The sequence below is a fragment of the Talpa europaea genome, assembly GCF_964194135.1.
Source record: "Talpa europaea genome assembly, chromosome: 9".
Classification (NCBI taxonomy): Eukaryota; Metazoa; Chordata; class Mammalia; order Eulipotyphla; family Talpidae; genus Talpa; species Talpa europaea.
Window position 1 is genome coordinate 80648342 of NC_140076.1, and position 18379 is coordinate 80666720.

The window sequence follows — 18379 nt, forward strand, 5'->3', positions numbered from 1 at the left end:
GGGCGGTGGGAGAGAAAAACGGAGGCAAACAAGTTCGCCATCCTCTTAGGACCCTGCCGGTACGAGGGAACAGAGTTCCTCCAAGTTAGGAGGTCCCCGGTGCTAAAAGGATGGTGTGACCAAAAGTACCCAGCAGGTTTCCCCTCTGCATTAACGCCACCTATCGGCAGCTGGTGAAAAGGAAACTATCCTGCCTCAGGGCGATCGTTCCTGCCAAAATGGGTGCCGCTCCTAGTGTGGGGAGGAGACGCCATGATAACTACCTCCCTGGAGGGCAATGGAGGCTGTGAAGCCTCAGGAATCTGTACGGGAGGGGCCTCAGGAGGGGCCTGGTCACCTGGCGAAGGCCCTTGTCCTGAAGCCTCAGGAATCTGTGCGGGAGGGGCCTCTTCACGTGGAGAAGGCCTTTGTCCCGATGAGTTTAAGTTATTTAGCATATGAATCTCTTCCTCTTCTTCTATATCTGCCTTTCTGCAGTCCTCGTGGGAAGGAGAACATTTATCTCTTCTCTGCACCATTATGCTAGCCTTTTTCTGCGTCATATCCCATTCATGGAGGGCGGCCTGTATCTGGTCCTGCACACTTTTAAAGGCGGACTCAAAAACGTTACGATTTTCGTCCCTCACACTGCCAATAGCTGAATCAAAAGCCTGATTTTGTCGTTGCACTTGATCCTGCATGCTTTGAAAAGCTGACTCAAAAGTCTGATTTTGTCGTTGCACTTGATCCTGCATGCTTTGAAAAGCTGACTCAAAAGTCTGATTTTGTCGTTGCACTTGATGCTGCACGCTTTGAAAAGCTGACTCAAAAGCCTGATTTTGTTGTTTCATCGCTAAGTTAAGAGCTTGAATTTGTTGCAGCACATTCTCAGTATGTGAAGTACAACCACTACTTCTCATAGAAACAAAAATGTAGCACATGGCGCCTATGCACATTACCAAAAAAACACCTAGAAGCACAGACTGCAAAGGGATGGCTTGTAAACCATTCATATATGTATACAGAATTAAAATCACGTGCCATAAGCTAGGTCTAATCCAATTATTTACACTTATCAAACTGGTGGTAATATTTAATGGAAAAAGGCTACTTAAATTCAAGGCCGGAAAAAAACTGAAAGAACTCAAGTTAGGGATTAAACTGCTGAAGTTCATGGTTGAGGCCGCGTTTGGGTCAAAACCACACCCACAACGGCCGTATGCGCGGGAAAGAAAAAAAAAAAAAACTTTTCAAGACGTGAAACAAAGAGTTTCACTGCGAGTCCTGCAGACCTAATGCGCTTTTATGGTGACCAACGCAAGAAAAATTACTTTGGGCTGGTCAACCACGGGTGAAATTGCAAATCACGTTGGGCGCCAAGCTGTTATAGAGCAGCCCCGATATTAAACGGGTTCCTGGCTGTGGGTCCTCACCCGCGCGCTTTAAAGAGACTTATGAATACTCTACTACAGACACACACAAAAGGGTTAATAAAAGGTTTATTTACAAGAGAAAAAGAAAATAAGGAAAAGGTACAACTCAGGGAGAAAATAGGGAAATAAAGTCTTTAATGCGTCCTACCCGATCCGACGACCTGGAAACCCAAAGTCACTCTCAGAGCTGACCAGACGCTGCAAGCTGGCCGCGAGCCCAAAATGGAGAGCGAGCCCCCCAAAGCCCACGTGTCTGCCTTTTGTATCCACCTGGCTGCTTAACCCCACCCTCAGGTCCCAGCCACCTTCCCTTTGGTGGTGATGGGATTTGGAGTTCCCAGTGTCTTTGGCTTTGACCTGGGGTGGGGGTGGAGTCCACAAAGCCTATATGGAATTTGCTTTGGGACATCCTTTTCCCCCTAACACTGGCTGCCCCCGCCGCGGAACTCCGAGCTCGTCGCTCCGCCTGACGCGGCCACTGGGACCTTCGGCCAAAGGTCGGGGCTGTCCCGGAAGTGACCCCGGACGCCCGCGGAGGTCAGTCTTCCGACCCGGCGCCTGGCTCGGCCTTCCAGACCCAGACTCCGCCCCCGATAGGCTCCGCCCCTCGCCCGTCAAAAGGCTGAGCGGGCGCCGGGCGGGGTGTCAGCGTCTGGCGGGCGCCCGGAGCCTCTGGAGCCCGGATGCTGAGCTACGCCGCGCGCTTCCGCGCCCTTGGCGCCCAGCGCGGCCTGCCGGGGGCCGCGCGCAGGCTGGCGGGCGACCCACGACCCGCGCAGGTGAGTCCGGGGGCCGCGGGAGCGGACCTGGAGCCAGACTCCGTCGGGGACTTGCCTACTAGGGCGGATTGACTGGCCCCAGAATATGGGCTAGCATCCTTGCCGAGGGCACCAGTGTTCACAGGGTCACAGGCTCTTTTAGTCCTGAGGGTCAACCTTGCGAAATGGGACAGGGAGGTGATGGGCGCAGGTGGAGGAACACCACCTGTACGGGTATTAGTGCGGAAAGGTGGCGGTTCAAGCAAGGTCACGCAGAGCCGTGGAGAGCTGGGACCTGAACCCAGGCGGTCGGGCTGGCCAGCATTGCTCCCTGGGAGAGTGCTGTCGCTTTCATGGCTTAATCCTAATTGTTCTCTGCTCTTCAGATAATCCTACCCTCTCTAAATCAATGTTCCCCCCCCCCCCGCCGCCCTTAAAGGTTGTTATGATTTTTTTTTAATTTATTTTCTTACATCATTGTTCATTTTTGTACATTTGATTTCTCCCCTCACTTGTAGTACCCTTAGTTCTCCCACCACTCTAGCATCCGTGACCTAGGATGCTATAATTTAAATGAGATAACTCAAGTGAAGTGTTTAGCACCAATGCCTGCCGTTAGTATTAAGTAAATTATTTCCTGTTCTTTTGTCCCTGTGTTTTGCTTCATGGATGTATCGATTAATGTTAATTAAGCACCAACAATATGCCAGATATTGGTCACTGATGATGACAATAAAGAATAAGAAACGACCCTTTCTCTCAGGGAGTTCAGTGTCTAGCAATGACATTGCTGAATGAAAGAACATGTGCACTATGTACTGTAATAAAGTACTGAGGGAATATGAAAGTGGGAACAGTTGTAGCAAGCAAGAATAGCAAGAGCTATTGTTGCTTTCACTTAAAGAATGAGTGCAGATTGATTATTAACCCTGTATCACCTTGCACTTTGGAAAAGAAAATGGTATATGCTGATCTCACAACAAAGAGAATTTTGTTACTTTAATTATATGTTGGTGCCTTGTAATCTGTGTTGAGGATATTTAATAGTAGTATTTACAGGCTTTATAAATCATGCTCCTTCCCGTTTAGTAACTTAATCTTAAATAGGAGACACATAAAAAGTCATAAAAGTCATGTGACAAGGCTATAACCAAAGATCAAGCAAGACCTTTTCTCTAATCAGGGCAGTAAAAGGTAATGATCATTCCTAATATTTATCCCTCAATTACATAGGCTATGTCATGTATTTAAAGTGCCTTTACTTCAAATATCTTTTAGTTCTTATCTCCTTGCACTGAAACTTTAATTATTTGTATTTCTCAAAACATTGTAGTGTTCATCTAGAATCTTGATTGAGTATGCCCCAAACTAAAATTAAATAGTTCCCTCTGCCTCCTAAAATGCACAGGAATGCTAAGAAAAAACTCTTCTTTCTTTTCCTTCTATCCATTTCCAATCTTCAGAGCCCTGACTGGAATTATCCAAGACTTTCTCTACCCCTTCAGTCACTCTCTACGTACCTTGGTCCCTGTCCCCTTAATATTTCTTCAATATTTTGTTTTTATTCTTCTCTACTTAGTTCAAGTTCGGAAGATTTCTCACCTAGATCTTTGCAACAGTGTTTTAACTGATTTCCCCACCAGTATTTTAACTGATTTCCCCACCATTGCTTCTCATCCTTTACCTCTGAGCCAGCTTTCTAAACCTTAAGTTTATATTTCTGCCTTGCTTAAAACTCCCTAAGACTCCACCTAACAGAAAAAGTAACTGCTCAAGTTACTTTTAATGAACTTTCAAAGACTCCTTTCTTTAATGAATTGTTTCCTAAGTAATAACATTTGTGAAGTTATAAGTGTGATGTTCTATTTATGACCTTTTATAATATGCACTTAAAAATACATATTCTGTTCTTGTGCCATCGAAAAATCATCTTTCTTATTGACCTTGGAAACATTGACCTAGGAGAACCTTGTGGTAAGGTCAAAGAGCCTCTCCAGTGTGATTCTCATCCCCTTTCTACTTTGCCATCCACATCTTGCTGCTATTTCCTTTGTATCTTACATCCACGAGAACTGAAATCCTAACGGTTCTCCAACATACATTATGTGTGATTCATCTCTCCATGCCCTCACATGGAGCAGCCTTACCCTTCTCTCCTTAGTTAACTCTTCATCCTGCAAAGATCATTCCACCAGTCCTCATCTTTTTGAAGTGTTCTTTGAAAGTCGCTCCTGTGTCTGATGTAGCATTTTCACACTAAAGACTGTAAGCACTTGAGGATAGGACTAAGTCTTCTTTCTGTATTAAGTATTCCTGTCACAGAATCAGGGCATACAGTAGGACACAAAAAAGTTTGTTTTATTTAAATCTCAGATTTTTTTTAAATTACATCATTTTTTATTGAGGTAACATCAGTTTACAACACTGTATATGATTTAGGGGGTATAGGTTCATACCTCTTAAAATGTATGCTACCTTACCATACCCATCAACTAAGCACCCATAATCCTCCACAGTATTCCACTGGATCCCTTCTACCTTGTTCCTCAACCCCAACCCCCACTGCAATTCTGGTAACCTCAATTGTGCAGTGAGATTTCAAGGATTTGTTTTGGTTTAGCTTTGTTCCTTTGTTTTGTTTCTTTCTATTCCATGTGAATAAAATCATCTGATATGTCTTTCTCCTTCTGATTTATTTCACTGTTGCTTGCATAATCCCCTCCAGTTCCAGCTATCTTTTCACAAATACCAAGATTTCATTTATTCTTAAAGCTGTGTAGCATTCCATTGTGTATATATAACACACATTCTTAATCTATTCATCTGTTATTAAACACTTAGGTTGTTGCTGTATCTTGTAATTGTATTGTAAATAGGACTGCAGTGAACATAGGAGTGCCTATATCACTTTGAGTTAATGTTTTCATATTCTTGGGATAGATACCTAGGAGTGAAATTGCTAAATCATATGGTACATCTATTTTTAATATTTTGAGAAACCTCCATGCTATTTTTAACAGGGGCTGGACCAGTTTACCTTCCCACCAACAATGTATGAGGGCTTCTTTTTCTCTGCATCCCTCACTGACACCTTTTCATTCTGTCCTTTTGATTTAGGCCATTCTCACAGAAAAGAGGTATAGTATAACTATAAGTTATACTATAAGTTCTATTTATACCATAAGTTATACTATACAAAATCTCATTGTGATTTTGATTTGTGTTTCCCTAATGAGTGACAATGAGCATTCTTTCATGTGCCCATTAGTCATCTGTATGTTAATCTCAGACTTGCAAAGTTAAAATCAGGTAGGAGAGTCCACCATCCCAGGAGTCATTCTAATACTTAAAGTTCTTTTTTTATCTATTGCACTGTTCCCCAGAAAATTGCTGTAACAGATCAGACCTAGAGTTGCTTATTTAACATGAGACCTATGGATGAGATGAGCCCAAATTCATAACTCTAAAGCCTACACATCCTATTCTCCCTCTCAACTGACACCTATTAGTCAGTACATATTAATTTGTGACTAATTGTGTCTGTGAAGTTACTTTCAGAATTCATGTGCTTTAAAAGTTACGTGATTAAGACTGGATTCTAAGGAAAAGATTGAAAATAGGAAAGAGGCCTTTTTTCTAATGTTCTAATGGACATTTTCATTTCAAACAGAAAAAGCTTGGAAATAATTTTAATGTCCAACTTAAATGATTAGCTAAATTATAGTACATCATTTTAAAGGACTATTTTTTTGCCACTGAAATTAGTGAATGTTGCATCGTGCAACACAACACTGATAAAAAAAAATGGGAGTCATGGAGCAGGCTACATAATGCAGGATGCTGCTGAAGAGCAAGATCTTGGCCGTTTTTATTGATGGAATAATCATACAGCAGCATCAGTTACGTGGGTTAGGAGGGCAAGGAGAAAAGGATGGGTGAAAGTAAGGAATGTCATCTAGGGCTTCGGAGGGACATGAGTCTGCTGACAGATAATTCTTATCTGCTTGATGATCAAGTGTTGTAATCAAAAGCAGACCCCAGACCCCCCCGGCCATGGTCCTAATCTTATCAACAAGGCGTTCCACTGATCATCTTCTGGGGTCCCTTGTCATACATACATTGGTCCTCAGCCCCCCGGGTGTTCCTGGTCATACCTCATGATGTATAAATTGGGAGTAAGTTATTGCATCCATCGTCACCCCCTTCCCCCACCTCGGGCATTCCTGGTCATACCTGTTGATGCATACCCTTCCTAGGGTGATCAAGCTTTCTGCTTTTGATTGATTTGAAAAGTACCTTGTAAATTTTGGCTCCTGTGACTGATTGACAGGGCAGTTCTGACCTTGTATGGAAATGCTGAACCGCAGGTAACAGTAATGATGGCCCGACAGGCTGCTTAAGTTTAGCAGACCCACAAGTGAAATTGAGATTAAGGACATGAGGAAGTGAACACTAAATATTATTAATACAATAAAATTATACTAAAAATGTATTTTCGTTACTGAGATTACAGTTACATTAAGAAAAGTTACATTTAGGGCCTCCCCGGTGGCGCAGCGGTTGAGCGCTGGGTTGCGAAGCTGCCCGCGGCCTCTGCAGCACCGGTTCGATCCCCGGCTGCTCCCCGGCCACCGGAGGAGGGCCTCACATGGCGCGTAGACCTCTCCTGCCGCCCGCTGCTCCCCTCAGCAGTGTACTTCGGTCCTTCTGCCTGCTCTGCTCCCTGCTCTGGCTCTGGTGAATTCTCTCACCCTCCCGTGCTTCTGACTGTACCCAGTGCATGTATAAACAAAACAAACAAACAAACAAATAAATAAAAGCATGCCTCTATAAAAAAAAAAAAAAGAAAAGTTACATTTAAAAAAACTTGAAGAAAATACATCAGAATTTTTTCTTTTGGTTGTAAGCTGGAAAGATAATAGTTGGGTCTTTTAAGATTGTTTTTCTCTTCTTTCTTTCCCAAAATTTTTGAACTGGGTTCTGAAGGAATGAGCCAGTCGAAAACCATAAAGAAAAAACAGAGGTACAAATCCTAGGCGAGGGAGTGGAGTGATCTCTATCCTGCTCATGTTTCCACTCACAAAGTCAATATTCCCTCTTGTTTGGCCAAGAAATTATTAGTTTCATTGAGTTCTTTTTTTTTTTTTTTTAAGATTTATTTATTTATTTATACAAGCACTGGGTACAATCAGAAGTGCAGGAGGGAGACAGAATTCACCAGAGCCAGAGCGGGGAGCAGAGCAGGCAGAAAGACCGAAGTACACTGCTGAGGGGAGCAGCGGGCGGCAGGAGAGGGCTGCGCGCCATGTGGGACCCTCCTCCTGTGGCTGGGGAGCAGCCGGGGATTGAACCGGCGCTGCAGAGGCTGCGGGCAGCTTCACAACCCAGCGCTCAACCGCTGCGCCACCTGGGAGGCCCTTTCATAGAGTTCTTGAGTCAGGCTCTCCATATTCTTACCATCAGGCTAAGATCAGAGCCAGCTCTTTCATCACAGTAAACATAGCCTCCCTTATTTTGACTTTGGGGTACAGTCCAAGCATTGTAGGTACACTAAATCCAAATGAATTGATTTGATGGCCAGAAGTGGAATGATAGCTTCTATGGCCTTAATGTTTAAAGATTTCCCTGGAAGTTAAAAGAATGGATTTTCCTTTCTGGTGCCTGTGAGCATTCACTTTGCCCTGCTCCTTAGTAGGTCACACTTTATTCCCCAAGTCCTCAGTGGCCCCTGTACCATGTCACTTGGCTGCCGGCACTAGAGAAGTAAGCAGTATGTAGTGCTACAGAGAAAAGCATGGATAGAGCCATTGTTACTATAAGTTATACTATAAGTTCTATTTATACCATAAGTTATACTGTACTATGACGTGAAGCACTTGTTCCCCCACCCTCGTTCTCTTCTTTTTTTATATATTTATTTTTTGCATAGAAAAAGTGAGGTGTAGGCCAGAGGTGCAGGTGGCAAGAGGATTCACCAGAGACAGAGTGGGGAGCAGAACAGGTAAACTAACTGAAATACACTGTTTTTGTTTTTTGGGTTTTTTTGTTTGTTTGTTTGTTTTTAAATTCTTGCCATTGTGGAGCTTACATTCTTTTTTTCTTTTTTTAAAGATTTATTTATTTATTTATACAAGCACTGGGTACAGTCGGAAGCGCGGGAGGGTGAGAGAATTCACCAGAGCCAGAGTGGGGAACAGAACAGGCTGAGGGACGCGGCAGGAGAGGTCTGCGCGCCATGTGGGACCCTCGCCGGTGGCCGGGGTTCAAACTGGCGCTTCAGAGGCTACGGGAAGCTTCACAGCCCAGCGCTCAACCACTGCGCCACCAGGGGAGACCCCTGAAATACACTGGTTTTTTTTTGTTGTTGTTGTTTTTAGAGGCATGTTTTATTTATTTATTTGTTTGTTTGTTTGTTTGTTTTGTTTGTACAAGCACTGGGTACAGTCAGAAGCACGGGAGGGTGAGAGAATTCACCAGAGCCAGAGCGGGGAGCAGAGCAGGCAGAAGGACCGAAGTACACTGCTGAGAGGAGCAGCGGGTGGCAGGAGAGGTCTGCGCGCCATGTGGGACCCTCCTCCGGTGGCCGGGGAGCAGCCGGGGATCGAACCGGCGCCGCAGAAGCCGCGGGCGGCTTCGCAACCCATCGCTCAACCGCTGTGCCACCGGGGAGGCCCTGAAATACACTGTTAAGGGGAGCAGTGGATGAGACCAGAGAGGTCTGCTGTGCAGTATGTGGGTAGCTCCCTGGTGGGGGATAAAACTCAGGCAGCAGCAGTAAAAGTGCTGAGACATAACCCCTAGGTTAAGTCCCCTAGGAGGCCCCTATTCTTCATGTTCTCTTTCTTGACATTTGCCTCTGTCGTACATTCTGTTGCACAATTCCCAAACCTGGGATTGGTTCTTTTGTATTTTCCTCTTCCCTTACTCTGCTTTACCAAATAATCACAAGTTCTCCTTATATGCTCATAACTTTCACATGGGTTACCCCATTAGCCTCCAGACATGGCCCTCTGATTCCAATCTTGGTTACTCCCAGTATCTTTCATGTTATGGCCAGATCTGATAGCACTCCCCTGTTTAAATCCCTCTGAGAGCTCTGTAGATACAATTCAGCAGTTAGCCTAGTGTGGAGGCTTCTCATAGTCACACCCTTGCCTACATCTCTGCAGCCATCTGCTCTTCTCATTGCACCAAAATAATGTCAAACTTCTTTTAGGCCTTAGTTTCATTATCTATAAAATGAGGATAATAATTAATCCCTCAAAACTGTTTCATGCATCCTTGCTTTTGCACTTAGTGTTCCTTTGCCTACAATACTCTTTCTAGCTGGCTACTTTCTGCTTGTCTAATCAAAATTCCAGTCAAAAGGGCTCCTCCTTGAATCCCCAGTCTGAGATGCCTACCTCTCCCTTATGCTCTGACTTCCCCAGTGGCAGCACTTTCTTTACATGGAGGAAAATGTCTGTCCTTCATCCCTCTTTATCTCCAGTGCCTGGCTCACCTGTGCTTGTTTAAAGTTTGAAAAAGGAAGGGTGTCTGCAGACCTGGTCTTAATGCCATCTCTACCAATAGCTAGTAGGGTGACAGCAAGGGTATCATTCCCTCTTTCAGTCTCCCATTTCTCCCAAGGAGGTTGAACCAGTGACCCTTGAAATTTGCTTCCTCTCTGAAAAGACAAGCTCTGGGAACAGGAAAAGTAGCAAGAATGATCAGAAAATAGGAGAATATGTGATGCAATAGGATACGCCTTCTATTACTCTTCTTTTTCTCCTCTCTATCTTTTAGAGGTCGTTTTCTTCTGAGAAAGTCACTCTTAAGGATCGTTCTCTCCCCAACCCCAGCTGGAGCAAGGACATAAGACTCCTCTTTGATCACTTCATGAAGAAATGTGAAGATGGCTCCTGGGAATATTTGCCATTTTATACTTCTAAATCTTCTCACAAGAGTCAAGACTTGAAAACCAGGTGTCCTGGTAGGAACAGCTACTCTCCCATAAAGACTATTTAAATATCCCATAGAAAACTAAGAACAGGGGACTCCCCAGGGGTGGAAGGGGTTAAGTCTCAGTACTGTGAAGCTATTGGCAGTCACTGCAGCATGAGTTCAATCTTTGGCCAGGGAACTACCCACATGGTGCAGCAGACCTCTCCTGTCTCACCTGCTGCTCCCCTCAGCAGTGTATTTCAGTAGATCTGCCTGTTCTGCTCCCCACTCTGTCTCTGGTGAATCCTCTCACCCCTCCCTGCCCCCATACCTCTGGCCTACACCCCAGCTCTTGTATGCATAAATAAATAAAATAAATCTTTAAAGAAAAAAAAAAGAAAACTAAGAACAGATTAAAGCAATAGTTACCACTTAAAGGAAGGCGGATGGGGCAGAGGTTTGGTAAAGTCTCCAGTTTTGTAGGCCATAAATCTGAATATATTTTGTAGATTGTGGGATAACATAAAGCCTATAACTAAGAATAAGCCTGTCTCCCACCCTTACCTCCTATCACCATTAGCAGGAGTGAAGACAGAGCCCCAGAGAGCCTCCACCCTCCCATAACCTCATCTACTTGCTCTCCTGAGGCTTTCATCATTTATCCCAAAAATGATACTATCACCCTAAGAGAGTTGGGACATTTGGGCCACCCTCGCTCATCTCCCAGATTCTAAAATTCCAAAGTAGGCCACCCCACCTCATACACACTGCACTTCTCTTCTGGTGTATGTGTGTTTTAATTCATTATTATATCCTCTTGAGCAGTTTCAGGTTTACAGAAAAATGAGTGGAAAGTAGAGTTTCCAAATACCTGTTACAACTTCCTCCGCATTCCTCTGTTAATAGTTGCTTTAGTGTAGTACATTTGTCATAACTGATGAGCCAGTGTTAATTATTAATAACTGAAGTCCATAGTTTACATTAGACTTCATTCTTTATGTTGTACTTTCTATGGGCTTTGACAAATGTGTAATTATTATATCTATTATTATAGTATAATACTGTTAGCAAACTCCCCTTAAAGTGATGATCCATTTGCCTGGTGACCCAAAGCCAAAAATTCAGAAACAAGTTTCAGCTAAACAAACTAAGAATTTTATTGCCTGATAAACAATGGAGAAGAGAGAACTCTTCAGGAAGGAATTCCCTTTTATTTGGGGGACTGGCACATCATGAATTAAGGCTAGAATTAGAGGGTTGGTCCTCCCTGGTAGCTCAAGGGTTAAAGTCTCAGCACTATTAAGCTATCACCAGCCACTGGGGCATAGGTTAGGTCCCAGGCCAGGGAGCTAGCCCACATTGCGCAACAGACATCTCCTATCTCACCCGCTGTTCCTCTCTGCAGTGTATTTCAGTAGATCTGCCTGTTCTGCTCCCTACTCTGTCTCTGGTGAATCCTCTCACCACCCCAAACCTCTGGCCTACACCCCAGTTCTTGTATGCATAAGTAAAAAAATCTTTAAAAAAAAAAAAAGAATCGTGAGGGTCATGCACAGAAGTTCTGGTCTCCTCATGCACCCCACATTCTTGCATATGTCTCCCCTCCCCTCCATGTAGAACACTCAGTCACCATATTGGGAATACGTAGCTGGATCCAGTTCTGTGAGGATGGCTCTTCTATCTCACATTCCTGAGAAAAGGTACAGCTTAGTGCAAATATTCTACCTCACTGTTATCATGGTGTGCTCCACCTTCACCCCTTCCTTCTTGTCCCTTCCTTGGAAACCACCAATCCTTTTATTTCATAGATGTGCCTTTTCCAGATTATTTACAATAATGTAGCCTTTCCACTTTGTTTTCTTTCAGTTAATAATATGCATATATTAAAGTGCATTTCTTTTTTCTGCAACACTGTCACCATCTTTGTGTTTATTTGTTTGCCTCTCCACTAGAGTGTCTGCTCTATGAGGGCAGAGATTTTTATGTTTTTTTCCTCACTGTATTTCCAGTGCTTAAAGCAGAGCCTGCTGCATAGTAAGTGCTTTGCGCACCCTTGTAGGAAGAACAGCAGGATAAGGAGAGGGAAGGAAGGGAGGAATCACCCAGAGGAACCTGTTAAGAAGCTCTACTTGCTTTTCTTTACCTAAAATCTCTGTTCTCATGAGCTGACACTCTCGTGGTAAGAAATGAACCATTAAAGAAAACAGAAAATATGTCAGATGGTGATAGTGTTGAAGTAAAAACAAATGGTGATAAAAGCTATGGAAGAAATAAATGTGCCTTAATTTTTTTCAAGGAGGACTAAATGTAGTTCCAGGTTAGTGGTATAAGAATTGGGAAGAATAGTGAACAACCTTCTTTCCTACCCACCGCCTTCTTTAAAAAAAAGCAGAAGTCATTAGCATGCATACCTCATGAGTACATGGGAGATATTGAGGGAAAAGTACATAACTCCCCTGCCCTAGGAGGCCCAAGCCACTAGTTTAAGTACCATCTTCAGCTAAAGACAAAAAAGGTGTGGGGACAGTGGGGATGGCATTATGAGAATGTTACCAGGAAACGCTCTGTAAAAGAAAAGTAAGGTTTGTTAGGTCAATTTAATCAGGTGATTTTTCTATCAATAAGATTCCTGAGTCTTCCTTCTCTTCCTGTTACTAAGAGAGAAACACCCTTACAAAAGTATAAGTATAAATTCCCCATACATAAAGCTAAGTTCTATACTATTTTGAGCTTCTCTTACACCTGTTTCTCAAAATGATCCTACGCCTAAGAGGCACATTTTGGGATGGCATATACTGCTACACTGCCCTTTTGGCTTCTCAGGAGGTTTCACATTCAAGAAGCTGAGTTGGTCTCAGTTTTGTACTAAGTGAACAGTTAAACTTTTGGTTGTTCAAAACTGTTTGTTTTTTTAATATTTAAAGAGCAGATTTATTAGGGAAAGGGGACAGAAGAATAAAGGACACTTGCATAGACACAAGCGGGCAGAAAGAGCTGCCTGTTCACTGTTTCTGAGCCTGACCCAAAATATCAGGACCATTTGGTATAGAACATGACAATCTGTATTTGGATGCCATTGGCCCTGGAATTTGAGGACCAGTGGTTTCTGTGATGATACCAATAATTGACTAGTAATTGAAAATTCTTTAATCTGGTTTATCCTCTGCTTTTCTGTCATCACTGCAACAGTTTTATTGAACTCATCTTTGGTTTTATCTCCCTTTAAATGGAGATAATAATGGCCACCTTTATCTACCATTTTAGAAGACACTATTATAATACAGATTAGGCTCTTAAATTATACTTTTGCATTTAAAACAAAAATCAAAACTGGCAGCCCTTCTGCTATGAGTGTACAAGAAATATGCCATTCTTTCTGATAAGCACTTGGAAAATAATGTCTCTCCTCAAGGAAAGTCAGGGGTTTTTTTGTTGTTTTTTTTTTAAAGATTTATTTATTTATACAAGAACTGGGGTACAGGTCAGAAGCGCGGGAAGGTGAGAGGATTCACCAGAGACAGAGACAGAACAGGCAGATGGACTGAAAACACTGCTGAGGGGAGCAGTGGGCGAGACAGGAGAGGTCTGCCACGCCATATGGATATCTCCCTGGCCGGCCAGGAATCAAACCCACGCTGCAGAGGCTGCAGACAGCTTCACAGCGCAGCGCTCAACCCGCTGTGCCACCAGGGAGGCCAAAAAGTCAGATTTTTTAGGCAGATAGCAACAGCTTTAATGAGATTTCTCAGAGGGCCCCAGAACCTAAAATGTTAGGAACCACTGGTTCGAAGAGTTTTTAAAATGTGGGTAGTATTGAAGTCCATATTTTTTTTTTTATTTTTTACATCACTGTTCTTTTTTTTTTTTTTTTTTTAAGATTTTTATTTATTTATGCATACAAGAGCTGGGCTACAGGTCAGAGGTGCCGGGGGAGGGGTGAGAGGATTCACCCGAGACAGAGTGGGGAACAGAACAGGCAGACTGACTGAAAGACACTGCTCAGGGGAGCAGCGGGCAAGTCAGGAGAGGTCTGCCTCGCCATGTGGGTTGCTCCCTGGCAGGCCGGGGAACAAACTCATGCTGCAGAAGGTGCAGATTGCTTCCTAGTGCGGTACTTAACCCCTTGCGCCACCAGGGAGGCCCCCCATTCTTCTTTTTTTTTTTTTTTTAAAGATTTTATTTATTTATACAAGCACTGGGTACAGTCAGAAGCGCGGGAGGGTGAGAGAATTCACCAGAGCCAGAGCGGGGAACAGAACAGGCAGACTGACGAAGAAATACATTGCTGAGGGGGGCAACAGGCGCAGCAGGAGAGGTCTGTCGCGCCATGTGGGACCCTCGCCAGTGGCCGGGGATCGAACCGGCGCTGCAGAGGCTGAGGGCAGCTTCGCAGCCTACTGCTGAACCACTGCGCCACCAGGGGAGGGCCCCCCCCCCCATTTTTCGTTTTTAAGAATCAATCTGTAAAGACTGTTTGGTTTCTTATTTTCAGCACCCAGTATTTATTCATTCAACAACTGTTTGTTGAGCATCTGTGCTTTTCTAAGCATTATTTTCATGAAATAGACTTGAGGGACACATAGGGCCCCTGACTTCATGGGCCTATGAAGATATTTACTAATTTGGGCCTCCCCTGGTGGCACAGCGGTTGAGCGCTGGGCTGCAAAGCTGCCCACAGCCTCTGCAGCAACGGTTCAATCCCTGACCCCCGGTGAGGGTCCCACATGGCGCGCAGACCTCTCCTGCCGCCCGCTGCTCCCCTCAGCAGTGTATTTCGTCACTCTGCCTGCTCTGCTCCCTGCTCTGGCTCTGGTGAATTCTCTCACCCTCCCACGCTTCTGACTGTACCCAGTGCTTGTATAAATAAATAAATAAATAAATAAATCTTTTAAAAAAAGATATTTACTAATTTACTCATTAACTTTTAATCTCCTAAATACGTGTTTAGATAGTAGTTTGGAGATTGCAGTGGTTTTTTTTTTTTTTTATTACTTAAGTAGACCTTTAATGTTGTCTGACTATCATTATTCCTTTTTTCCCTCATCCATTCACTCTCCCACCTTGTATGGCTATTTTCTTTTCTTTTCTTTTTTTTTTTTTTTTTTGTGGGCAGCCTCACAGCCCAGTGCTCAACCTCTGTGCCACGAGGGGAGGCCCATGTATGGCTGTTTTCTATCTTCTTCTCAAGCCTCACTCTCAGCTGATGTTGCCTCCTGTTTCACTAAGAGAAAATAAAGCCATCAGAAGAGAATGTCTAGGCTCCTCCTGCCTCACTTACCCTCCTCCCTGCATCTGTGCTCATGTTCTACTTTTTCTTGTTAAGACTATAGTGGCTGTACTCTTAGAAGAGAACAAGCCTTCTGTTTGCCCACTGGATTCCATCCCCATGACCTCCTTCAGGACATCCTTTCTGCTAGATCTTTCTCATTAGCCTACAGACATGCCACAACTATATTTCTCACTCTCTGTTCTCTCTTGAACCCACTCCAGTCAAACTTCACTTCCAGTATGTCAGCTCTGAAATGATAAGTTTCTGGGAAGAAGAAAAGCAGCAAGATGGCTAGAAATAGGAGAATAATGTTATGCAATAGGACACACATCCCATTATTCTTTTTTCTCTTTTAGAAATCGTTTTCTTCTGGGAAAGTCACTCCTAAGGATTCCCCTCTCCCTAACCCCAGCTGGAGCAAGGACATGCGACTCCTCTTTGACCAGTTCATGAAGAAATGTGAAGATGACTCCTGGAAACCTTTATCTTCTTATGCAGCAATCACAACTCAAGATTTCAGAGGCTTTTTTCTTGGTAGGAACAGCTACTCCCACATATCATGACTCCTTAGTACATTTACTTTCTCATCACCTATGAAATTTCTTTCACCCAGCCCCAGTCTTGCAATCCCAGGTACAACTTGAGCCTTATTATCTGCAGAATGTGCACAACCTCCAAATCCACACATATAGACATCCTTTTTTCTGACCACAACCTCTTTCCTTCCAGCTTTCAAGGGCCCCACAGAAATAATTCTTGAGACCTTCAGTTCACGGGCTTCTGCATTCTCATTGTCCCCTTGGCCCTCTTCTGCCTGAACTCTAGGAAAACTCCAGCCCTGGATGAATATGGCCATCTGCCAACCCTTGTTTGTATAGGTCCTCACGTAGCTGAGCGTTGCTGGAGAAAATCACCCCACATTGCAGATAAGTTTAGTGGTTGTGATTTTTCATTATTTCTTCCAATCCATGAGTACGGGATATCTTTCCATTTCTTTGTATCGGCTTTGCATCTTTTTTTTTTTTTTTTTTAAGGGCAGGTTTATTAGGGAAAGGGACAAAAGAGTAAAAGACACTTGCATAGACACAAGTAGGCAAAAAGAGCTGCCCCGAAAGGGACAGGTTTGCTGAGAGAGGCCTGCATCGTTGCAGGCGGGCGGCCTTGAGGAGAGCTGCCTCCGCTGAGGGAGGTCAGTGAAGAGAAGTCCAGCATGGTACAGGTCACAGGCAGGCAGAAGCTGCTGCCCTGCAGAGGGAGAGAGTTGGTGAAAAGAAGCACCTGCATAGTCACAGGTGGGCAGATGGAGTGCTGCCTCTTCTTTGCATCTTTTAACAGTGTTTTGTAGTTTTCCTTGTGTAGGTCTTTTACCTCCTTCGTTAGGTTTATTCCCAGGTATTTAAAATTTTTTTGGTACAATTGCAAATGGGATGGTTTTTTTAATTTCTTACTCATGAGATTGAGTGTTTGCCCATAGGAAGGGTACTGATTTTTGTGTATGGATTTTGTAACCTGCTACTTTACTAAACTGGTTTATTGCTTTAATTAGCTTTTCTGTGGATTTTTTAGCAATCTCTATATAGCGTATATCATCTGCAGATAATGATAGTTTCACCACTTCTTTCCCTATTTGAATTCCTTTTATGTCTTTCTCTTGCCTAATTGCCCTAGCTAGGACTTCTAGTACTATATTGAAGAGCAGTGGTGAGAGCGGGCATCCTTGTCTTGTTCCAAATCTTAATGGGAAGACTTTCTTTCAGCTTTTCACCATTGAGAATGGTATTGGCTGTGGGTTTGTCCTATATGGCTTTTACTATACTAAAGTATGTCCCTTTTATCCTGAGTTTTTCAAGGGCCTTCATCATAAATGGATGTTGGACTTTATCAAATGCTTTCCCAGACTCTGTTTTGTGTTTATGTGGTTTTATTTTTCTTTGATATGGTTTTTATTTTTCTTTTGAGGTGGTGAATTATGTAATTGATTTTTGGATGTTGAACTATCTTTGTGTACCTGGAATAAATCCTACTTGGTTGTGGTACATAATCCTTTTGATGCATTGTTGAATTTGGTTTGCTAAGATTTCAGTGAGGATTTTTGCATCTGTGTTCATTAGGGAGATTGGTCTATAGTTTCCTTTCTTTGTGTTGTCTTTGTTTGGTTTTGGTGTAATGCTGGCCTTGTATAGTGTATTTGGTAGTTTTCTTTTTTTCTTGATTTTTGAAAGACTTTTGTAGGATAGCCATCTTTGAATGTTTGGTAGAATTCATTTATGAAACCATCTGGTCCTGGACTTTTGTTTTTTGGGAGAGTTTTGATTACTGTTTCAATTTCACAACTTGTAATTGCTTTCAGTTTTTATTTCTTCTTTGTTCAGCTTTGGGTAATTGTATAACTCTAAGAATTTGTCCATCTCATCTAGACTGTTGAACTTGTTTGCATATACATGTTCATAGTAATCATTAATTATCCTCTGAATTTCTACTGTGTTGTAATTTCTCCCCTTTTATTTATTATCCTACTTTCTTGAGTTTTCTCCCCCCCCCTTTTTTTTTTAAGATCTTTTTATTTATTTATACAAGCACTGGGTACAGTCAGAGGCGCAGGAGGGTGAGAGAATTCACCAGAGCCAGAGCAGAGAGTAGATCAGGCAGAGTGACGAAGTACACTGCTGAGGGGAGCAGTGGGCGGCAGGAGAGGTCTGCGTGCCATGTGGGACCCTCGCCCTAGCGGCCGCTGGCCAGGGATCAAACTGGTGCTGCAGCCTCGCAACCCAGCACTCAACTGCTGCACCACTGGGAAGGCCCTCCCCTTTTTTCTTTGTGAGCCTTGTGAGGGGTTTTTTTGTTTTTTTGTTTTTGATTTTGTTTTTGTTTTGAAGAACCAGCTTTGATTTCATTAATCTTTTGGATTGTCTGTTTTATTTCTATTTTATTTATTTCTGCTTGAATTGTTATTATTTCCTTTCTTTACTGATTTTTGGGTCTTTTTGTTGTTCTTTTTCTAGTTCCTCTAGATGGGC

The 18379-nt window shown here is 43.2% G+C and overlaps 1 protein-coding gene across 1 annotated transcript in view; it reads left to right on the forward strand.

Moving 5' to 3' along the window:
* Positions 1–2095: 2095 nt before the first annotated feature.
* Positions 2096–18379, forward strand: part of THEM4 (thioesterase superfamily member 4) — a gene marked incomplete at its 5' end in the record, with an annotated part of 34731 nt that continues 18447 nt past the window's right edge. The window contains 4 exons of the mRNA XM_084244015.1: positions 2096–2191; positions 9956–10134; positions 15584–15599; positions 15719–15896. Coding sequence (XP_084100141.1) covers positions 2096–2191; positions 9956–10134; positions 15584–15599; positions 15719–15896 — 469 coding nt within the window. The remainder of the gene's footprint in view (positions 2192–9955; positions 10135–15583; positions 15600–15718; positions 15897–18379) is intronic.